The following is a 23064-nucleotide window of genomic DNA, read 5'->3' on the forward strand; positions in this document are numbered from 1 at the left end:
CAAACCTACTGGACGCAAGTATTTCAAGAATTAGAGGAGGTCCTAGAGACGCCGATCCAGCGGGATCCCAAATTGGCACTGTTAGGCATGACTACCAAGGTAGACCTGACTCGCCCACTCCTTATATTCCTGGTCCTTGCGCTGGTGGTAGCGAAAAGGGATATCGCAAGGCACTGGGGGGCGCCGGCCCCCCCTGATCTGGAGGAGTAGAGGAGAGGCCTAGATCTGTATATGGCAGCCGAGAGTGTCACCTATAAAGCGAGGGGATGCCCGAAAAAATTCCGGAAAGTTTGGTCCAAATGGAGACATTATCATGGGCTTGATGGAGGGCTGTGAGGGGGGGTTACCAGGAGTGGTCCATGGGTCAGGCCAACGGGACAGTCGGGACCACGATACAAAGGGTGGGACGACACACGCCGAATTTGCAGATGACATGAGACTCCTGCTACTAATGGCTTAGAATTGTGAAAGACTATGCTGGCACTGTAGAGACGAGGGGGGTAGTAGAACTGTAATTGCTGCTGTTTCTTTTCCGTATACGCTATGTTGGAAGCACGAAACTCAAGTTTATTGTTCGTTAGGGGGGGGGGGGTTAGTAATAACATACAGAAAAAGCGGACTCCCGGAATGCCAATACATGCCTGCTCTTTCAAATGTGTTTTTTACATATAGCGCTCTCCTGATATTTGCCGCCCAACCTCCGGGATGTGGGCTGAATGGCCGTGTATCCCCTGACCAATGGTGAGATGCGCCACATGCGCTGAATAATTGGTATATCTGATTGATTGTTCATGGCTTCCGGTGAATCTGCAATAAAAATTTAAATATAAAAAATAAAAATAATAATAAATAAATAAAAAAAAAGATTCATTAAATGTAAATAGCAGGGGTGGTTTGAGGTACGGGGTAGGGGACAGCCAGGGTACAGCTCAAAGGCACCCCACAGATGAGGCATTTGGGAAGGGTGGAGATGGGGCAGTGGGCCTTTTCCCATCTCCTGAGGAGGGTTAGGTATGGGGAGGTCTTGGGAGCAGGCGGGTTTGGGGTGCAAAGGGGCAGAAAATGAGCAGAATCAAAGGAGTGGGGTGGTGGGAAAACAGTTTATTGTGCTGAATGGATTATTACAATACTTTGGTATGAATTATAGAAATGGAATAAAAATAAATTTGGTCAATGTAAACGGTGTTCTGAACTAACAAAAGTATGGAGGGATAATAAGGTGGTTAGTTTCCTTTTCACCTCAAGTTCTTTTTCTTTAAGAAACTTGTCTGAAAACAAATACTCCAAAGCTTTTTATACCTAAGTTGTTTTTTAAAGATTTTTTTGCATCAGGTATGGCAGTAAGTGGGGTTGCTATATATTTAAGTCGGGGTGGATTAGAAATCTCTCAAAGTACAGAGGGATACACAGGGTAGATAACTTTTGGATTTTAGTAAGCCTAAACAGGAATACTTTAAACTTTATTATTTATTATTTATTAATTGCTATGGTCCAATTGTTAATGATCCTACATCTATAGTCAAGATCAATGAGATACTTAGAGGGGTTACAGGAAAAACATTTTTGGGAGGTGATTTTAATTATATTCAGAACTTGACAGGGGATACTTCGAATAAAAATAAAAACCAGCAGAAGTTGAAGACTAAAAAATTATTCAATGTAATCACACAAGATTATCAGCCAATTGATCCATGGCGTAGAGTCCATTGGGAAGAATGAGAATATACCTGCTATTCCCGACACTGACTTTTTCTAATATCTCGTTCTTTGAAATATTCTGGACCATAAATGGGGGCTAATTCATTTTCAGACAATTCTTTGGTCAAACTAGAAATAGAAATAGATGAGGCTAGGTGGACGAGGTCTAGGTGGCAGATGAATTGACTCCTTCTTTCAAATCAACAATGAGTAGACGATACAAGAAAATGGATATTGGATTTTTTTAAGGTCAATAAGGGCACAGCAGAACTCTTTACAGTATGGGGGGCCTTTAAGGAAGCAAGTTCATGGGCAGGTGATCGCCTTTATGGCTGCACAGTCAAAAACTTGGAGGACTCATATAGATGAACTCCAGTCGACGGTTGATTTTGCTTTGCTCCAGAAAAAGGCCTTTTTCAGAGGAAAGGAGCCAGTGGGAGGGCTGCTTGAAAAAGCTAAGCAGGCGTTAAAGGATTTTTTATTTTAGAAGAAATTAATAGTTCCCGGACATTCCAGCAGCGAGTCTATGAAGAGAGCCAAATGGCAGGCAAGGTGCTGGCCTGGTCTCCTAAGGTTAAACAGGAAGCGGCCCTAATTACCGAAATATTACAACCCAGTGACTGATAAGGAAAAAATTCCTCAAGTTTTTCTGCAGCATTATGAGCAGTTGTATGTGACTAAATATATGGTGGGGCAAGAGGCAATTCAACAATACTTTGTGGACATCAATCTCCCGATGCTATCGAATAGCCAGGCAGATGAGATTTAAGTTGATAATTCAGCAGCTGAAATTCAGCTAACCCTTGCTCTACACTCACTTCCGTTGTGGCCATCTTGAAGGTGAGACACTCTAGTCTCTAGTCTCCCCCAATATCACTCTGGGCTCCCGGCTAAAAACATTGGTGATGGAGCCCATTCGCAGTGGAAGTGCGCAGTGGACACGTGCAGCAGCCGCGCCGGCGGCTCACCAAACGCAAGCCTATTTGCATCTGACCGGGGCCAGGGGTCACCCCGTGCCTGTTTCAACACAAGTCAACACACTTACTCATCAGAGCAACTCTGGAGATTGAGGGGCTCTACTAGCGAGAAATATCTACACTTCATCCGTCCAGCTATGGATGTTCCTAGCTGTCTACACTGCTTTTATAAACCACTCCTTAACCCCAAACACCGCCCGATTCTAGCAACCCCCTCAGTTTATAAAATTCTGACTTTAAACTGCAGGTCTTTACCTAAACACAGCATTGAAATCTCCATTCTGCTTCAAGAGGATTGTCCCGATGTGTTGTTTCCTACCGAAAAGTGGCTCAACAATGAGTCAAAACCGGACCTGGTGTAATGTCTCACACCGGGATTGCATATCCTGAGGAGGGAACGGGAGCAGAGGAATGGAGGAGGCATTGCCATTATTTTAAAAGAGTGTTTTAAATGCTTCATCGTCCCTAATATTTTACCTGACTGTGAAAATGTTTCCTTTGTCATCAGGCTCTCTCCCATCTACACTTTTTTGGGGTATTCTTATATATTGTCCCCCTGGAGCCCATGGACAACTTTTTAAAGTTTTACTTGAAATTTGCACCAATTTGGCAAGCCCCCCCTTCAATTTCAATCTACTGGGGATCTCAACTTGCATTTTGATGATCCCTTGGACCCAGAAATATCAGACTTAGTCCAGAATCTCCTAGCTATTCAGATGAAGCAAAATGTCACTGGCCCCACCCATGAGAAATGACACCTAACATATCCTATCTTTTCTATTAGTAGGAAACTTTCAGGAGATGACCTGATCCCAATGCCATGGTCAGACCATTTTCTGATCCCCTTCTCCTGGGATATCCCGAAACCCCACCTTGCCAGCGGCACAACCAGTAGCTAGAAATGTTCCTGGTCCAACCTTCTGCTTGGAAATCAGCTCTGAAAAATGTAATTCCTACTTTAGACTCCAATCCCACTGCCACAAGTGGCAAATGTAACAATTGGATCGATTTCTCCCTAGACTTAGTCATACCTAAGAAATGCATTCATAAAAAAATTAGGAATAACCCCTCTCCGTGGAACTCCTCCAATCTGCATGAGTGCAGACAAACTTGCAAGAGACTTGAGAGTAAATGGAGATGAGACTATGATGTAATAAGTGAACAAAAATATAGGGACTCCATAAAAATGTATCAATCCAAAGTGAAAGATGCACCAGCATCCTAAAATGAGGAAAGAATTAATTCAGTATCAAATTCCCCCGTGGAATCTTCAAAATTGCAAAGCATCTTTTTAAACTACCGTTCATGGATGCCCCCATGAGAGTTCTCCTGCACGGTGCGATGAAATTGCAGAGTTCTTTTCCAATAAGATTCAGGATGTCTACAATTCTCCCCACCGCCTCCCCTGATAATCTTCCGTCTATGGCGGACTCTGTGAAGGGTGAGCTCTCTCACAACGAAATTCCCTTGATAGATATGGACACTCTAGTGAACATCTCCTCCTCTGTAAAATCCGTCTCTCCCCGGGACCCGGCATCCCCTCAATTTTTAAGTAAGGCTGGCGAAGTAGTCTTCCTGGTGTTACCGAAGTTGATTAACTCTTCTATCTCAACTGGACCAGTACCGCCACTTTGGAAACACACCATGGTGAAGGCGCTATTGAAGAAGCCCAGACTTAATCCCAACAGTCTTGGTAACTACCTCCCCATCTCCCTTTACCCTGGGATCAGTAAAATGCTAGAAAAGCATGTAAATTCTGTCATTACTACTTTCCTCAATATACTCCACCCCTCGCATACTGGATTCCACCCCGTACATGGGAGCTAAACTGCTTTATTGGCAGTGGTAGAAAAGTCCAAAAAGATTATCGACCAAGGCGGGCCGGCAGGTATCATCCTTTTTGGACCTCAATTCCGCCTTTGACACTGTCAACTATGACGTCTTGATCCGCAGGCCTAGGATTGTTGGATTATCGGGCGGTGTTATCACTTGGCTGCAGTCCTTCCTTGAGGATAGGACCTTCCAAGTCTTTGAAATAGACAGTATTTCAAAATGAAACTCTCTTAGCTGCAGTGTCCCTCATTAAACAACGTTGGGCTCAGGCACGAGCGTCCCTGAGCCCAACGTTGTTTAATGTTTATAAGAGACCCCTGGCAAGGATAGTCCTTCCTTTTGTGATTTAAATGGTCACCTACGCCGATGACACCCAATTAGTAGTGGCCATAAATCACCCAGAAGACACCTCACTATGCCTAGGCCCCTGCCTGGAAGGGTTGCTAAATGGATAGAATCCTCCTTTTCTCAAATTGAATAGAGACAAGACGGCGCTTATGCTGCTGGGTAATTTTCCCATTTTTGATCTTGGATCAGAATGGCCAAGCTGACTTGGCTCCCCGCCAATGCCCAAAAACCAGATCAAAATCTGGGCATGTGGTTAGATTGGTCACTCACATTTGATCATCAGGCAACGAAACGGGCCGCATCTTGCTATGGCATTATCGGCAAAGTCCTCCCGCTCCTACCCTTCTCAGCAAGGAGACACATAGTCCAGGCCTTGATCCTCTCCCACCTCAATTACGGAAAAGCTCTGAATAAAGGAGCCCCTGGGCCTACCACTAACAAATTGCAAGTTATTCAAAACTGCACAGGACTATGCTCCTTAAGATTCCCAACAGCCACTCTGCAAGACCTGCCTTGAAGACCTTTACTGGCTCCCGATTATGGAAAGAATAAACTTCAAGTCCTAATGTATTGTTCATAAATCCTTCTGAAAGAAAGGTCCGCCCATCATCCTCTCCATCATTTTTCCCTATCGTCCTAACAGATGCCTCCGATCAACCAACCTCTATTTAGCCTCTGTTCCTAAAATTAAAAGGATGAGAAGTGGTTGACAGTCCTTCCACTATACTGCTGCCAAGCTGTGGAATGCTCTCCCCCTCCATCTTTGTTCAGAGCCCAACCTCCTGTCCTTCCGTAAACTTTTGAAAACATGGTTCTTTCAGAACCCCACCTACTAAGCTGCTGTGATCTGTCTGGTTCATCTGCTAGCGCTGGGACACCTACCAATAGACAAGAGATATACAAGCACTCCTAATAATAATAATGTCGGGAGGAAAAGCGCGCAGTAAGATGGGCTGCCAATCTTATTTTATAAAGTCTTTGCCAAGGAATTATTACCTTTTTTGGTGGAGCTTTTAATCAAGTAAAAATGTGTGGTCCGGTTCCTATAGCCTTTAAGGAATCTATTATTGTTAGTTTTCTAAAGAAGGGGATAAACCCCAGGGATGTTAATTCATATAGACCAATTAGTTTTCTCAATTCGGACTATAACATTTTAATGAAAATCTGGGCACAGAGTTTTACACCTTTGGCACAAAAAGGGACACACACACACACACACACACACACCGATTCGGTAAAATTACCGAAAATGCAATGTAGGTAGGCAATGTTCCATCAGCACATGGCCTACAGAATCGGTATTTTACCATGGAATACAAATCCATGGTAAAATACCAATTCCTGTGTACATTGAATTGAATTGAATTGAAAATTCCATTTATATAGCGCATAACCACCCGAAGGCCTCGCAGCGCTAGGGACTGAATTCTGTGTGCGACTGCAGGGAAAGATTAATGCGCTTTTGAGAACAGATGGGTTTTCAATTCTCTCCTAAATGACATCAGGTTGCTGTTTTTCCTGAGGGACAGGGGTAGGGAGTTCCATGCCTTCGCCGCTGAATAGGTGAAAGAGCGGCCGCCCCATCGGGCTCTCTTGATTTTTACTTTGGTTGCCAGGTGCAGTGAAGCTGAACGTAGGGTTCTAAGCGGCACATACGGCGGTATTAGAGGGTACAGTACTGCCGGGCCAGTTTGATGAAGGGATTTGTGCAGGATGCACATGGCCTTGAATAGTGATCTTGAGGCTACTGGAAGCCAGTGAAGCTCCTTTAGGGCGGTTCTCGCTGACTGCCAGCGAGGGATATTAAACAGTAGGCGGGCGGCGCAGTTTTGAGTGACCTGAAGTTTTTTTGTCACTGTTGCCGGGGCCCCAAGATATAAAACATTTCCGTAGTCCAGGCGGGAGAGAATCAGGGCCTGGACCATGACCCTCCTCGCCTGGAATGGGAGCAGAGGGAGCACTTTCCGGAGCATTTTCATTAGCCCTATGCATACCGAGGCAGTGATAGTAGCTTGGGACGAGAAATCTAGCGCTCTGTCCAACCAGACTCCCAGACTCTTTATCTGCTCTTTAGGAGGGGGGGGAGTACCGAGACACAGAGGCCAATCATCCAGGAAGGAGGTAGGGGAGGAATTACCAAGCACCATGATCTCGGTCTTCTCCCCATTGAGCTTGAGGTGGGAGAGTTGCATCCACCCAGCTACAGCCTCCAGACATGGACCCAAAGTGTTCGACGAACCCCCCTCGTGGTCCAAAGAGACCACAAGTTGAGTGTCGTCAGCATAGGTGACAATCCGCACATCTGTGCATGTACACATGTGCCATGTGACAGACAGACGTGCCCTTAGGGCATGTCTGTGTGCCACATTGCACACATGCCCGTTTTGGGGGTGCTAGAGGGTGTCAAAGTGACACCCCCTGCACCCTTGTGAATACTTTAATTACCGATTCGGTAAATACCGAATCGGTAATGCCTAATCATTCCTATGGGCTTCAAAGCCCATAGGAATGAATGGCCATTACCGATTCGGTATTTACCGAATCGGTAATTAAAGAATTGTTAAAGATTCGGTAACGAATCCAGATGTTGGGACCTACATCCCATTTACCGATTTTGAAATACCGAATCGGTAAAATTCGGTATTTCAAATTCGGTAAATGGGATTTACCTACATCGGGCCCCATATGTCTTTGTACCACCCTAGCAGTAATGACCTTGTTGAGAGGTATAACAGGGTCATCAAGTACATAATTCAGTTGTCTATTGCCAGTGGGTTGGATTGGGGCAAGAAAATTAAGGATTTACTGTGGGCAAATCTCACCACTCACAATGTGGCCACTGGGTTATCTCTGTTCATACTTCTCAAGAGCCGTGAACCTGTAACCAAATTTGCTGCCCAGGGATAGGGAGTTCCATGAAGGAGAGAGACCTAGCATCTGTAAGTTTGAGCTCATACCTTGACCATTAAACCTGGAGATTTGGTCAGGGTTCGGCTTTGAGGTATTTTGGTAAAAGGTTGATCCAGATTCTCTCAACCGAAGAAAGCCATTGAAGTCAAGGTTTGGTTGGTCAAGCTGGAGGATAAAAATTGGTGGAAGAAGGAGAGGTAGTCACCTTAGTGGGGTTGAAAATATGCGTGTGAATTGTGATAGGGTGGTGTTGTGCATGCTGGCAGTTATGTTATGTTATGTTAATTAGTATTTGTATAGCGCTAAATCACCGTCAGGTCACTTAGCGCTCTGAAGGGGAGGGCGTAGCTGCAAAGACGACAGTCATGTCAGGCGTGGAAATAGGTTAAGATGTGCTTAGGGCTTCCCTAAACAGGATTGTTTTGAGCTGTTTCCTGAAATGGAGTAGGTTGGGTTCCTTTCGGAGTAGCTCAGGTAGCTGGTTCCAGAGCTGGAGGACAAGGACAGAGAAAGTTCTGCCCCCTTTTGAGGTGAGCTTGTACCGTGGACAGAACAGAAGACAAGCCTCAGAGGATCGCAATGAGCGTCCTGGGATGTAGACCTATACCGCTTTGTGGGCATGCAAAGGCTCTTGAATTTAGCTCTTTGCCTTATGGGGAGCCAGTGCAGTTTGTGCAGTAGTAGGATAGCATGGGAACATCTAGAGAGTCTGAAGATCAGCCTGGCTGCATCATTAAGGACCACCTGCAGTCTGTTTGCCTGTTTCTGAGGGAGACCAATGTCTTGGGCGTTGCCGTAATCTATCCTTGAGACGATGGTGGCTGAGACGATCGTCTGGAGAGTGGAGGTGGAGAGAAATGGGACCAGTTTCTGCAATTGCCTAATCAGGCCGGTGCAGGTACCGACCACAGAGGAGATTTGGTTAGCCATGGAGAGCTTGGCATCAATTTTTATGCCGAGGCTCTTCACAACTGGCATGGGTTTGGGGGTGGGCCTAGTTCTTGGGGCCAGAACTGGTCACCCCAGGGGGAATCTATTCTGGGGATGACCAGAATCTCTGTTTTTTCAGGGTTGATTTTAAGTGAGTTAGCTGTCATCCAACTCACGGTGAATCTGAGGATGTTTTGTGCCTGGGGCTGAGCAAACGAGGTATTATCAATGCTGAGGAGCAGTTGGGTGTCATCAGCATAGTTGTAGATTTTACAGCCCATGTTGGCTAAGGCTGCTACCAAAGGTTGCAGGTAGACGTTAAAGAGAAGTGGGGATAGGGCTGAGCCCTGGGTGACGCCGCAGCTAAGTATGCCTTTATTGGATACCAGCTCACCCAGTTGAATCCTTTGGGACCTGCCAGATAGAAACGATTCAAGCCACCGGTGTGCCAGACCCCTGATACCCAAGGAGGCGAGTCTATCCAGTAGTTAAGCATGGCTGGCAGTATCGAACGCCGCTGATAGATCTAACAGTACCAGGGCACAGGGTCTTTTACTATCAGCCATAGCTCTAAGCTCATCAAGCACTGATAGCATGACCAGCTCGGTGCTATGATGTGCTCTAAACCCAGCTTGGCGACCCTGGAGGAGATGGTGGTCCTCCAGGAAGGGTGAGAGTGTTTTCATGACATGCTGTTCCAGGACTTTAGCCAAGAAGGGTAGCTGGGAGATAGGCCTATAGTTTTTAAGGTTGGCCTCGTCAGCCCCTGGCTTCTTCAGGAGGGGTGGAACTCTCGCTTCCTTGAGACACGATGGCTGATGTGCGGTCTCCAACGAGTTGTTCAGCATGGTAATGACCCATCTTTCCAGACCAGGAATGGCCATTTGAAAGATTCTAGGCGGGCATGGGACTGAGGGGGAACCTGTTTTAATCCGGTTTGTGAGTAGCGTAAGGGAAGCTGTGTCCAGTTTGGGGAATCTGGTAAGTACCTGGTTAGGGGTGGAGCATGGGATAGGGGTATCAGGTTATGATTGATGGGTGTATTATCTATGTCTGAGAGAAAGTCCCTCACTTTTTGCAGAAAGAAGGATTGGAACGCGTTGCAGTCAATTGAGTCATCGGCTGGTTTCTGTTCTGGTTTTTGGCTGAGTTCCTTCAGAATTCTGAATGTCTCTTTCTGTCTGTTTGCTGCTGTGCTGATTCTGGTCTCATAATATTCAGCTTTAGTAGTCGTGATGCATTTTTTGTAGGAATTGAGTAGTGACTTGTATTTTTCTCTGTGTACTGGGTCATTAGTTTTGCGCCATCGTCTTTCCACGTGGCGAAACTTTCTCTTAGTTTCTCTTAGTGAGAGGTTGAACCAAGGGGCTCCTTTTCCCTTTTCTTTGATCTTTAGCCTTCGCTCGGGTGCTACGTGGTCTATGGCTATGCGTATGCTAATCATGAGTGCTTCACATTCCTGGTCTAGATTTCCCTTTTCAAAGGAGGGGGGTGGAGGAAAAGAGAGACTCTACTAGGGTTGCAGGCTCGATATTTTTCCAGTTTTGCACCGTTTTCCATATTTGGGGAGGTTTGGTTAGGTGGTTATCTATTGGAACCCAGCATCTGATTAGGGAATGATCTGACCACAAGCACGGAGAGATATCTGTAAGAATGGCACGTGGTTGGGAGGTCCAGACAAGGTCCAAGGTGTGGCCTTTAGTGTGTGTGGGGCCAATCACTAGTTGTTGGAGATCGAGTGTGGTCATGAGTGTCTCAAGAAGGAGGGCTACTGGTCTTTGGGTGTTTTGTCCCAGTGGAGGTTGAAGTCTCCAACTACTAATAGTCTTTGGTAGGTTTGGTACAGTAAGCGTGCTTTAAGGCCATCCTGTGTGAGGAGCCATCTCACGAGATTCCAGGAATATGTGTGGCCTGTTATTATATAACTAATGGAGAAGTGTATAATCAATATAATTTGTATTTATTTATTTTCTTATTTGTTTAAGTTTTGAAGAATAGATTGTAACGGGACAAGATGTGTTTGGTCTGGATTCTGGCATCAGAATCTGGCACAGTTTGGCGAATTTTATGTTTGGAATAGACCGGCAGTTGAAGGGTTTATCTGACCGGTCAGTCATGTTTTCATGCTCTTCTGCTTACTGAAGAAATAAACTGTTGGAAACGTGCCTGTTGGTATGTCTCCATAGATATGCTATGTTACATTATGTTATGTTAAGGAAAACTTAGAGAACGCATGTACACCTGAGGGTTCCTTAATGCTGTGACAACCATGAAGTAAAGTAGAGGGGGCTCATGCTGATAAAAATCTTGCTTTAACAGCCAGGCCTACAAAAGCTTCCTGAACCTCACAAAATTCGTTTTCAGACTGATCAAGGAAGGGAGATAGTTCCGTAGGACAGGTGCCAGGGCAGAGAAGTTCCTGCCTTCTGCTCTCTGTCGCTTGCTTGGCAGGATCATCAACTGGTTGGCACAAGAGGATCTGAGAGCTCGAGTAGGAACATATACCTTCATTCTCTACTTGTTACAAAGGCTGAAGCCTGGTCAGGAATGGATTTGTAAATAGTGTTCACCCTAAGTTGGCAGGGATGCCCAGACGTGGGTCTCTTGCTCACTTTGCCACTGGATTTAAGCTAGCCTGGCTGATGAGTGTGTTACCCAGAAACCGGTCCCATGATACTTGTTTCCAGTCCAAGGAAGACCTAGCTTTGGAGTTCAGGCTGGACTGTTCCCATAAGGAACAGGGTCAAGACTGATTTACATATGGCTGGGTCTGAACTGGGATGGCGAAGTGAACTAAAGAAGGATGATGGATTGAACCCTGATATGTGACTGGGGGTGAGTGTCTGAAAAGTTTCAGCGCTCCGTCCATCATCATCTTGTGCTTGCTTTGGATTTGTAAATAATAAAAGCCATTTAAAAAGAGCTATCTGTTTGATGTGGAGTCAGTGAAGCTTCAATAAGGCAGGAGAGATATGCACATGTTTATGCAGTTTACAGGTTATCCTCGTTTCTGTATTTTGAATGATCTGTAGTTTGTTTAAAGAAGTTTCAGGAAGGTCCAAATATAAGGAGTTTGGATAGTCCAATTGGGACACAATTACTGCTGCAATAGTTGCTTTCAAATCTCGGGTGACTCCAAAACCCCAAAGAGAATGCAAGACTAGTTGGCTGGCCTCCTGCCCTAAGCCTCAAAGACAGAAGGCTCCGACAACCGTACTCCTGCATCTGGAATCGGCCACCTGTGAGTCTACCCTGACCAGTGATGCCACCCAAGTCCTGGACCCTTTGAAGTGGGATTATGGTGCTCTGACAGTTTCTGTGGATCCAGTGGAACCAACACATCTTTTCTGCTGTGTCTACACAACCCTGAGAAGAACCGATGCATCACCGCTGCTGCATGAATCGGAACTGGTGCCAAGAACCCCGCAACGTATCATAGCTCAGTGCCGCATCAGAACCACTGCTGTGTGATTCATCCTTGGCGCAAGCTTTCGCATCTCTCATCGACAACAGCTTCAGTGGCTATGCCAATTTGCATTGCAGCCTCACATCTCCTCTGAACCAACACATTGCCCTGACTGTGCGATGTATCCCCGTCTCCGGACTTTGCATTTCAAGCTCTCATGAACGGGATCTTTAATGACCTCACAGCTGGACCTCGTATCACAGTCTCACTGAATCTCGGAACCGATGCATCACTTCGGCTGCGCCAAGCATCTTCCAGGTGGATCCTCGCAACACTTGACAAACTAGGATTAAAGATACTTTGCGAGCAGGCCTAACTGGTGCATGTAGTTGGCCTGAACTCCATTACAGTTGGCCTGAAATTGTGACATCATCCTGGTCCGGTGCAACTAGATATCCACAGTTGGCTCTTTACACCTTATTTTACTAAAATCTTTTACAAAATTGAATATCTCCAATTCTTGTAATAGGATTCTTGTTCTTCTGGTTTGTTTATTTATTAAACATTTAATATTTTTCTAACTCTTTTGGAGGCTCCTGTTTGAGGTGCTGCACAAATACTCTACACATTGCCTCGTAGGTAAGCCTGACTGCTCTGTGCAAAGTTACCTGAAAATGAAGCAGAGATTAACGTATGGTTTGCTTGTGCTTCCCCAAGAGAAGAATGTTGGTCGCTGCTTGAGAGAGGTTCCACCCCCCTCATCCAGTAACCAAATTGCTTACAGGCATGCATTACTCAATGCAGTGCCGGTCCTCAGAAATGTTTAAATTTGATGAGGTGTAATCTGCCCATATGCAAGGGAGGGCCAACACCTTCTTGATAGGTGTGTTGTGCGATCCTACCAATTCCAGATTATGCATTTTAGTATTAGTGGGTAACTGAACCTGTTGTGTGAAAGTTAAAGAAGACATGAGGTCAATTAGCTATTAGCCCTTGGAATTTGCAGGAGGGCTGTTAAAATCCCCACTGAACAACAGATGGTTACATAGATTTTAATGTTCTTCTACTCAGGAACCTGGTATTGAGGCAAACCATGTATAGGAATTGTTAAGAGGGGGCAATTGGAAAAATAGAGCTGGACACAGTAGAACTAGGTGGGGGGGGACCAGGGAACACTCGGACTGGGGGTGGTTTCTAAGTATACCTACACTCCTGCTCGCCAAAAGGTCTCAGCAACCTTTTGATCAAGGGGAGGACTTGACTTAAATTATGAAGCGCCAAGTCCAATTAGTAAAGAAAACGGGCAGGGTCCCTGGACACTGGTCCAGGTCAGGTGCAGACACGAAAAGATGGCCTTGCCTTTTGGTGCTCCTCAGTTCACTGCTGGGTAGGAGATTGTAAGGCCTGGATGCTTCTGGGACCTTGTTCAAGTCCCATTGTGAATATTTGTCAATAGTGCTTCTGCTGTGCTGTGGTGTGGTGGGATGAGTATACGGAAGTTGATGAGGGTTGTTTTCTCTGCTTTACCTTGCTCTGTTTAGATTTTTTGGGTCGACATCTTGATAGTTAACAGTCTAGTTCTTTGTGGCTGCTAACTAGAAGCCCTGTAAATGTGCTGCGCAGCGCGTCGCTTGTTAGAACTACATTTTCTTTTACTTTTGCCTCGTCAATATTTTAACAACTGTGCGCCTCCATCACACACAGTTGCATGTAATCACAATTGCAACGGCACACCACACAATTACTATGTACGCTCTGCAGAGATGCCAAGCATTGAAGGACCATGTATTCTGTGCACCTTTTAAACCTACTGACAGAAACTCTAGTTCAAGTTCAAGTTCAGAGATTTGTATAGCGCACTACTCACCCAGAGGGTCTCAAGGCGCTTGAGGGGGGGTGGGTGCTTTACTTATCGAATAACCAGGTTTTTAGCTGCTTTCTGAAGGAGAGGTGGTTCTGTGTAAGGCGGAGGTGGGTGGGGAGAGAATTCCAGGTTCTGGCTGCTAAGTAGGAGAAGAATCTTCCCCCCATGGTGGATGTATGGATGCGCGTGATTGCGGCGAGGGCTTGATTGGACAAGCGTAATTGGCGGGTGGGGGTGTAGAAGGATAGTCGTGTGTTGAGGCATTCGGGTCCTAGGTCGTAGAGGGCCTTGTGTGCGTGGGTGAGGAGACGGAACGTTATTCTCTTGTTGACGGGGAGCCAGTGGAGTTCTTTCAGGTGACCAGAAATGTGAGCTTGACGAGGCTCTCCATAGTGGCTTGTTTTAAACACATGGAGGAGACTTGAAACAAAGTATAAATTATATCCGACTAATGCGAGACACAAAAAAACAAGAGAAACACAACATCCCTGAAAAAGTAAACAAACATAGGGAATAAAAGATTAAGGGAGACATGCACAATATAAACAGAAACTACATTGCTTACATGGAATATCTTAATGCTTTTTACATTTATTGCTTAGAAATCGATTAATGTTTTCGTTTGCAAAGTCAAGGACATGAATGTATGGCTCGATAGAGACTTGTTTCAATGTCTAATTCTAATTAATGTCCGTTTCTAATTACTGCCAGGTCTAAGACCTGGGGGTACCTGACCCACTTAAAAGTCCTACACAGGTTTGTGCCGAACCTGCTAATCTCAACCTTGAATACCTATGGGTTTCATTCAATGTGTCTTCATTTTGAGGTAATTTAAATGAGTTCTATGAGGTTGATTAACAATGTAGTCTATTAAATGAGCAAGTGGCAATATGGATTAAAGAAATGGTCCTTGTTTTACAATCGAGAACGGGTTGCCTTTCTACACTTGAGAGGAAATTCAGATCAAGTCTTTCTTTAAGATGATAAAACCTATCTCATCGTCCACAACAGGATGGCTTTGAGATAGTAAGGGAGAAACTTTAATAAAAGAGAGTAATGGACCTCTGTAGACTGCCCATGCTTCTGTAAGGCTCAACTTTAAATGCACTGAAACTGGTTAATGAGAAAATGTGTTGCTTCTTTGCACTTTTTTTATGTCTTCCTCACTCTGTATTTGTGTCATGGGGAGTTCATGGCAAACCTCCATGCTAATCCCTTTAACGTCTCTTTTCCGGTTTCAGAACCTCTGCTGCCACCAATCCTCACAATGATTCCCTTGGATGGGCAGGTGGCTGACGGTGATATTGTGACCTTGCAGTGCTTACCGCGCACCAGGCACATGAACCTCACTGCACACTTTACTACCGGCCACAATGAGATCCTACACAACATCAGCAAGATGCGGAACGCATATTCATTCCAGGTGACGCCGGCACAGGACTCCAATGGGAACAACTATTCTTGCTATCATGAGGTGGATGTTCGCGGACGGAAGCTGCGTTCCCCAACAAGTATGGGTGTGCAGGTCACAGTACAGGGTGAGCTGTGTTTTCAGTTAACTATTGGTGCAACTTACAAACATTATTTTTTTTAATATATCTTTAATGGAATGTATAACAATCCATACAGAGGCGGCATGTAGCATTTCGTAGACATCTACAAAAGAGTAAAAACTTATCATAGACATAGGAACAATGATCTTATTACACTCCAGATATGTACAACCATCGACCTACACAGACAACACAGCTACCATCATGCATGCATTGCTACCTCGTCGGATTCCAACCCCAAAGGTGTCTACCTTGGACCATTCCTCCAAACTTTGGAAACCCTCCAGCCTTTACTAAACGCCCTCCAAATTTCCCCCACCCTCAACTAGAACCCACCGGCAACACACAAACATGTATAAAATATTAGGGCATACTTGCTGTGAAAATCAGCTTTATTAGTTGGGCTGGACTGAGGCCCCACAAGTAATAAAGACACTATCTCAATATGTTCAGTCAAGGATTTCAATCATGTGAACCTAAGCTCAACCTCTAGTCGCTGTGGCACAGTACAGGCAAATTTAACTTACAGAAAAAGTGAAAATATTTAGAGGTACCAAAACAGTAAAAAAAAAAAAAAAAAACAATCCCACTTCAATGTATAAAATAGAGTCAAATAAAATGAACAAAATTACACAGAAATTACAAAAGTCCAATAAGGAGAACAGGAGATATGAATTGTTATGGTTTCAAATAGAAATAGTGGCAAAAAATGCAAGGCACCAGTGATAGTCAATGGTCAAAGTATACAGAGTCTTACCAGAATTTGAGGCTGTTTGAGATGGAGCCCTGGTCAGATACACCAACAAAGGTCTAATCCAGTCAGAGGTTTTTATCTTTAGACTTAGTGCCCAATTTAATTCTTGGTGGTTGGGTGTTTTCTGTCAGGGCAATGGAGTAAATTACTCTGTTGCCTTGGCGGAGGTTATGACTGCCATATTTAGAAATGTTTGTTGGGTCGGCAGACATGTTTAGCATTTACAAGCAGTACCTTCAAAGCGGTTCCTGTGAAGGCATTGGAACTTTGCCCTACAGGTCTGTCAAAAATGACGGAGCCGTACAACAAAGTTTCCAACTTTTTGTTTTCAACCCAAAGTGGGTTTTTGTGTTTAAAATTGAAAACAAAAATGGGCCGCTCACCATGGGAGTCATCTCTCTTGGCAAGGGAGCATTATTGTTCTTTTACTGCCCCTTACTGTCAGTGTGTGCCTGGAGGTGACAGGCAGTAAAAAACAGCTATATGTCCACCCATACTATTTGGACATATTGGACATATAGCCAGTTCTCTGATGGCCCTTAATACATATGGCCATCAGAGAAGTTTGACCACACTTGAGACAGAGTAGTCTCCACCGTCAAACTATTGTCTGCCTGCTTTTAAAATCAGTGGGCGGACCATCATGTTGGCAGTAAGCACACTCGGTTGTCATTGGGAAGGAGTACGCTAACCACCAACATTTAAATCGGGCCCTTAGTCCTTGTGAACCTTATGAAGTCAGATACACATTGGGTGAGGCACTGCTGAAGTCATTGGCTTTGGTGAAAAAAGTACAGAGCCGGAAAAATCCAAATTTCATGCCCAAGGAAGTCCTCTCGCCAGTCAGACGCTTTTGTGGCCTTCACTGGTCGAGATTTATACCTTCTCACTTAGAGCCTGATTTACATTTTGTCCGATGGGCTACTCCAGCACAACGGTCATTGACAGCCCATCCCCTGAAATATAAATCTCCTAGGATATTATGGGATGTATATTTCGGCAGACGGGATATCCATCACCTTTGTGATGGAGTAACCTGTCTGCCGAAATCTAAATCAGGCCCCATGTCTTTTTTGCAGAGCTCAGAATACTTCAGTGAAAAAAGGCTTCAGATCTCTCCGATGTTGAGTTCCATGAGGCCGGGTCCCTTCTTGACGAGGGTCTGCTAAATCTGAGTGCTGCGTAAAAGATCTGATCAGGAGAAACCTGATTTCTGAGCCCAGCAAGGTCACATCTTATTCAGATAGGGTGGGTGGTTTGTCTCGGCCCTCCAAAGGTCTGGAAGTGTGTAAAGTTTCTAAGTCCCTGGTTTTCCAGAGTGGTAGGGGAAATCCAGGTAGACACAGCCAAGGGTCCCATGACCTCAGAAACAGCACTTGGGGTTCAAGTCTCACTCAAAGTCAGGTCCAGGTGGAGCAGATTAGCTGGGATCAGCTGGGAACTTAGGACAAGGACTCTTGCAGCATTTGAAAGCCCTGTAGCCACACAGGAGGTGATCCAATTGACCATTGAAGGCCATTTCTATTTCCCTGGTACAACGAGGAGCAGGTTCAGTCCTGTTCTGTTCTTCCACAGGTTCAGAAAGTGTTCTGAAGAGACTGCCTTATGATGCCATATTTATGCCTGGCACTAGCTAGCGGGTGATAGAGTTAAAGTTTCTCCCCTTTGCGAAGAGCCTGTGTGCACACCCAAAAGTGTGGTCAGGGTAATGAGCAGTGTTGCCACTTAATACATCCTTCGGCACAGGTACGTGTCTGATTGTGCCAGGTTATATGACCAGCCTTCAACTTTTTAACAGGTAAAGCTACCTTTGCAGGGAGAGTTACCCTTCTGAAGCAAATGCGCTATTTTCAAGGTGATACCTGCAGAGGCTGCTGGAGTTACTCAACATTTCACTACCTTGCTTGCTAGTAGTGGGATGTGTTAGTTTATGGCAGCCATTGTGCTCAAATGTAACTCATTTATGCCATTGCCCTTTCTCATATCTATGTCAGAAGCTGCATAATTGTTACCTTTGATCCGGATCCCAATGATGTAATTTCCTGTGATGTCTAATTACTTGGTGCCGGTGGTTGCCAGTCCTCGACACTGGAACATATTTTTAAACACGGGCACTTGTTTTAAACAGTGTTACCACCATAATGGTAGCACTCTCAACATATTTTTGAGCAGAGTACGTTTAGCAATTCAATGTATTAAAAAAATGATAAAAGTAGCAGGCCACATCGTAAGTTAATAACACTATCCCAATTTTAAGCAAGTTTCAAGCAGCCTCAGCTACACATCGTCATAGGAAGTGCAACTAAAATGCAACATTTCTAAACAATGGGCTATACACCAGTTCAAGAGTGCTAACCCAGCAGCGGGCCTTCAGCGGAAGAAGCCATGAACATTTTGCCACATCAGGGACACTAGAGAGTTAATTCACAATACATACACATCTAGGAAAATAATCAATTATGTTACAGTGTATAGTCCTCTGTGGAGACTGAGGGTAGATAAGATGCATAGGGGGACGAGATGGGAGGGGTAATGAGCAGGATTCAATTGACATCATCAGAACAGCAGTCATGTGAACTAATATGGCGTCCTGTGAAAATGTGGCATGACTAAATTACATTAATAAAGACACTTCTACATATCATATTAAACTCTTTTTACAAACAATGGTATTATTTCATCATTTGCGGTCTGTTATAAAAATAATTATTTAACAACAATAATTTTCGACAGAAAAGTGTACATTTAAAGAAATTATAGAACATCCCCCCTCTGACTATTCTATAATCACAAAAAATACTAATAAAACGTTATTAATCAGCAATTATCTAGCTGACATTGCCATTGCATTTAGTTGCTTTTGGGAATTCTCCTCTGCCATCTTTTTTCTCTCATAGACATGATCCTTCAGAAATTCAATTTCCATATCATTTGTTTCCTGTATTCTTTCCTTTATCCTATTTTTACCTTTACCTTTATTTTTACATTGTTCAGTTATACAATAGGAAAATTTGAACAAGAAAAATAGAACAATTGCAGAAACCTTTATTATTATCATTACACAGGTTTGGATTAATCTAAGCGTATTCCCATCCAAATTACTCAGCCATTCACCTATCTTGCCAAAACTCTTTCCTCACTCACTGACCCAAGAACCTATGGTTTCCCATAAGCCAGTCTCTTCATAAGACTGGACAGCATGCAAGAGATTAGTCAGGTTAGTGATATAAGGGTCTATAATTCTACTGTTATTAGGCACGTTTTGCCTTAAATACCTTATAAGCTCATCTTTTCTTTGCCTAAAGAATATCTAATGCTAAACAATTATGCATAACTGTTAGACCTGGAAGCTTTAGGGTGGTCTTTCCCCAAAACTTTTTATCTGCTTACCTCTATTTTTGTGCTGAAAGTTGTTTTTGATGGTAGGCACTTTACCACTAATAACTGCTGCTCAAGTCCTTGTGCAAACATGGGTTGATTGGATTGCACCCGATTGGCATATTTAATTTACTTAATAGTCCTATGACGAGCGGTATACCATAAATTCAGTGTCTGTAGCTTAAAATCTACTAGTGGGCTTGAAGCACTTATTTTGCCACTCATTTAAGTAGCCCTTTAAAACATGTCCCTGGCCTGGCCTTGCTGAATGCATTTTTAAACTGTCAATTCAACTTGCCAATATAACCCCCTTGCCAAGCCTTAAACCACCCGTTTACTGCATATAAGTACCCCTAAGGTAGGCCCTATGTAGCCCATAGAGCAGAGTGTATTCTAATTAAAAAATAAGATATGCACCTTTAAATTTTACAGGTCCTGGTAGTCAAAAACATTTGTTTTTTACTTCTGTGAGGCTTACCCATCCCATAGGATAACATTGGGCTGCCTTATTACATTTAATAAGTGATTCAGACCAGGTATTCAGTTCAAGTTTGGTATCTATGAAAACTGTAATGAAAAATCCTTTTTAATGGTAAACTCAGATTTGTTATTACATTCTAGAAAATGTCACTTTTAAAAAGTTCACGAAATGTACAGCAGAATGATGGGATGCACACCTTTTTCTTTTCTATGTTCAGCCATGTTTGTCCAGTACTGATCCTGAGCTGTGTGCTCACTGGGTGTGCCATGCCCTGATGGCATATGAAATCTAAACCATACTGTATGGGGCAACATTGATGCCCCCAAACCAGTCGCCACAGCTATTAGGGTGGGAATACCGCATTTCTCCATCCATTATAATACATTTAAATCCAAGTGTTACATGTACTCCATGTTTATATTCCACTTTGTTTACTATAATCCCATTCAGTTCACACATGGAATATCATGCTGTTTTCCAAAGTTTCTCATGCTGGAGCTGTGCCCATCCGGACCTGATAGAGCGCCCAGGTCACCCGCCTCTTATTTTACCAAATATACACTCCTGGGCCCATAACGTGTTTATCACTATATTTCATAAATCAGGTAACCTACACACCGCTATCAGTAATCCGAGTTCCTTTCTATTTATTTCCGTGTACCTGATTTACCAATCCTCTAGAACAGGTACCTAAGATCACAATGGATCAGGAGCTAGCTGTAAGATTTAAGCAGAAAAACACCAATACCATGTACATTTATATTTTGTTTATACTTTTGTAATAACCACAAACACAAGAAGTTTTCAAAGCTTTATCTAATCATCATTTTCTTCATATGCCATGAGAATGAAATTCACACAGATCAAAACATCTATAACTAAGATCAGGAAAATAGTGTAACTATGAATCAAAGTAAGGATCATCTATTACGCGGAAAAATAAAGGAAATGGGGAAAACAAGGGAACACGCTAATTTTGTCTAACAGACTTTTACCACGTTACTAAAGGGTGGGTAAGAACAAGGGAACATTCTAATAAATGCTGATTTGAATATACTAATCGGTTTAGAAGAAACGATACTTTTCAAGATGCACTTATTTTCTATAGGGAGGGTAACAGTGGAACATACTACATATGCAAACAGTTCAGTGTTTGAGTAAAGGTAGGGAGAAGATAAGGAACATGCTAGAATAATACTTTTCGTGAGAGTCAAATGTCAGAGATAAGTCACATAGGCAAGTTTTGCTTTATTTAGAGAATCGGAAGAGAAAAGATTTTAGATAGACAAACACCCACATGGATTATATTTACCCAGGACAGAATGAAGACTAACCCTGGCCACGGGTCAGTTGGGAAAGGCGGGAAAGGACCCTCAAGGACTTAGGATGCCAGTAGGCGAGCAGGTACAGCTCATGGACAGTCAGGACAGGATCACAGAAATTCAGAAAACAATAGCGTACAGAATAAAACATCACAATGTAACATTTTCAGGTGCGAATCAGTCTCTTCTCGCTGGGTTGGAGTTCAGGTTCCCAGGAGCATCTTAGCTTCGGCAGCCAGCTGGCTGAGTTCCACTACTGCAAGACTCGCTTTTCCTTCATCACGTGATTAGTACCACACGGGCTTCAAAGATGGAGTGGCGCACCGCTCCCAGGCCCACAAAGATCGATACATGAAAAGTAAGCGAAAACAATTTAAAAACACAGAAAAATTGAATACACTGTATACCACGATTGGCTATACTACACCCCTTACTTTATAATATCTATAGCATTAGGAGTTAAGCAGAACGAAATAGCTGTGCTGAAGCAGCAGTGCAAGCGAAGAGCATGTGAGAAACAAAGCAGCCATCTTTAGCTGTACTGCGCATGAGCGAAAAGTTCCCTCTAGAACTGCGAGTGCGTCACATCACATGGGTATGACCGACGCATGCGCAGACTAGAATCCCGCATAGCAGCGACCATTTTAAGTTTAAAGTATTTTATTCAGGTATAAAAAAACATGGGGAAGGGAATAGGAGGTCAAGCGAACATACAGTACAAAAAGCAAGATGTTGCAGCGGTTCAGACGGAAAGTAGGGAGACAGGAAGCCCCAGAGGGTAACAAGGCATAAGTCTTTAGGCAATAAGGCATCGCGAATGACCCCCCAGTAGACCCCCACCCTTAGCAAGGCCGAGCTGGAATAGCGTCCCACAACACAGTAAAAAAACACACCATCCCTCCAGCCCCCCAACCCCGGAAAATTAGGAGAAAGAGAAGCAAAGGAAGAAAAGGAAGAAAACAATACCCGAACATCCCCGTCCGAAGGTCAGCATTAGAAGCATATAACCCCGCCCCCCACCCCCAGTCCCAAACCCCTGATCCCGCACATTCACTCCGTTGGAGCCGCCGGCGGCGTCAGCCTAAGAAGTCGCCGGTACCGTGGGCATGTGAGCTCGCGAAATTCCGTGGACAACAGTGCCAAAAAGGGGTGCCAGAGTTCTTCAAACTGGTCAACATTCCCAGCCACCGTCAACGAAATCTTCTCCATGCCCAGTACCTGCCAGAGCCTGTGTAACCAACCAGTGATAGAGGGGGCAGTGGGGGTACGCCCAATTCCCTGTGCCAGCGCTCCCTCCCTGGGTTATGGTAATGAAACGGCGGGGGTTGGAGAAACTTGTACAAGTCGGTGATAAGCTTGGCATCCGAGGTCCGGGTTACCAGCCATCGCTCATAGGGCGTAATCGAACGGGCAGCGACGTCGCGCACTGGGGGTTGTAGAGCCCAGTGGTGGACTTGCATATAACGCAATCTGTCCCCTTCCGTCAGGCCAAACTCCTGTCGGAGCTGCTGGAAGGGGAGTACGCCCTCCGGTCCGTAGATCTGGAAAAGCGCCCTGCAACCCGCGCTCACCCAGTGGGAAAAGGCTCCCGGTTCCAGGCCAGGAGTGAA

At 44.4% G+C, this 23064-nt stretch overlaps 1 protein-coding gene across 2 annotated transcripts in view; it reads left to right on the forward strand.

Annotated features, from left to right (window-relative positions):
* LOC147715161 (immunoglobulin superfamily member 1-like) overlaps positions 1–23064 on the forward strand; it is a 235359-nt gene that overhangs the window by 128695 nt on the left and 83600 nt on the right. For both annotated transcript variants that reach the window (XM_086923635.1, XM_086923634.1), the window contains exon 7: positions 15208–15504. In XM_086923635.1, the coding sequence (XP_086779761.1) occupies positions 15208–15504 (297 nt within the window). The remainder of the gene's footprint in view (positions 1–15207; positions 15505–23064) is intronic.

The sequence above is a fragment of the Lissotriton vulgaris genome, chromosome 5 (genome assembly GCF_964263255.1).
Source record: "Lissotriton vulgaris chromosome 5, aLisVul1.2, whole genome shotgun sequence".
Lineage (NCBI taxonomy): Eukaryota > Metazoa > Chordata > Amphibia > Caudata > Salamandridae > Lissotriton > Lissotriton vulgaris.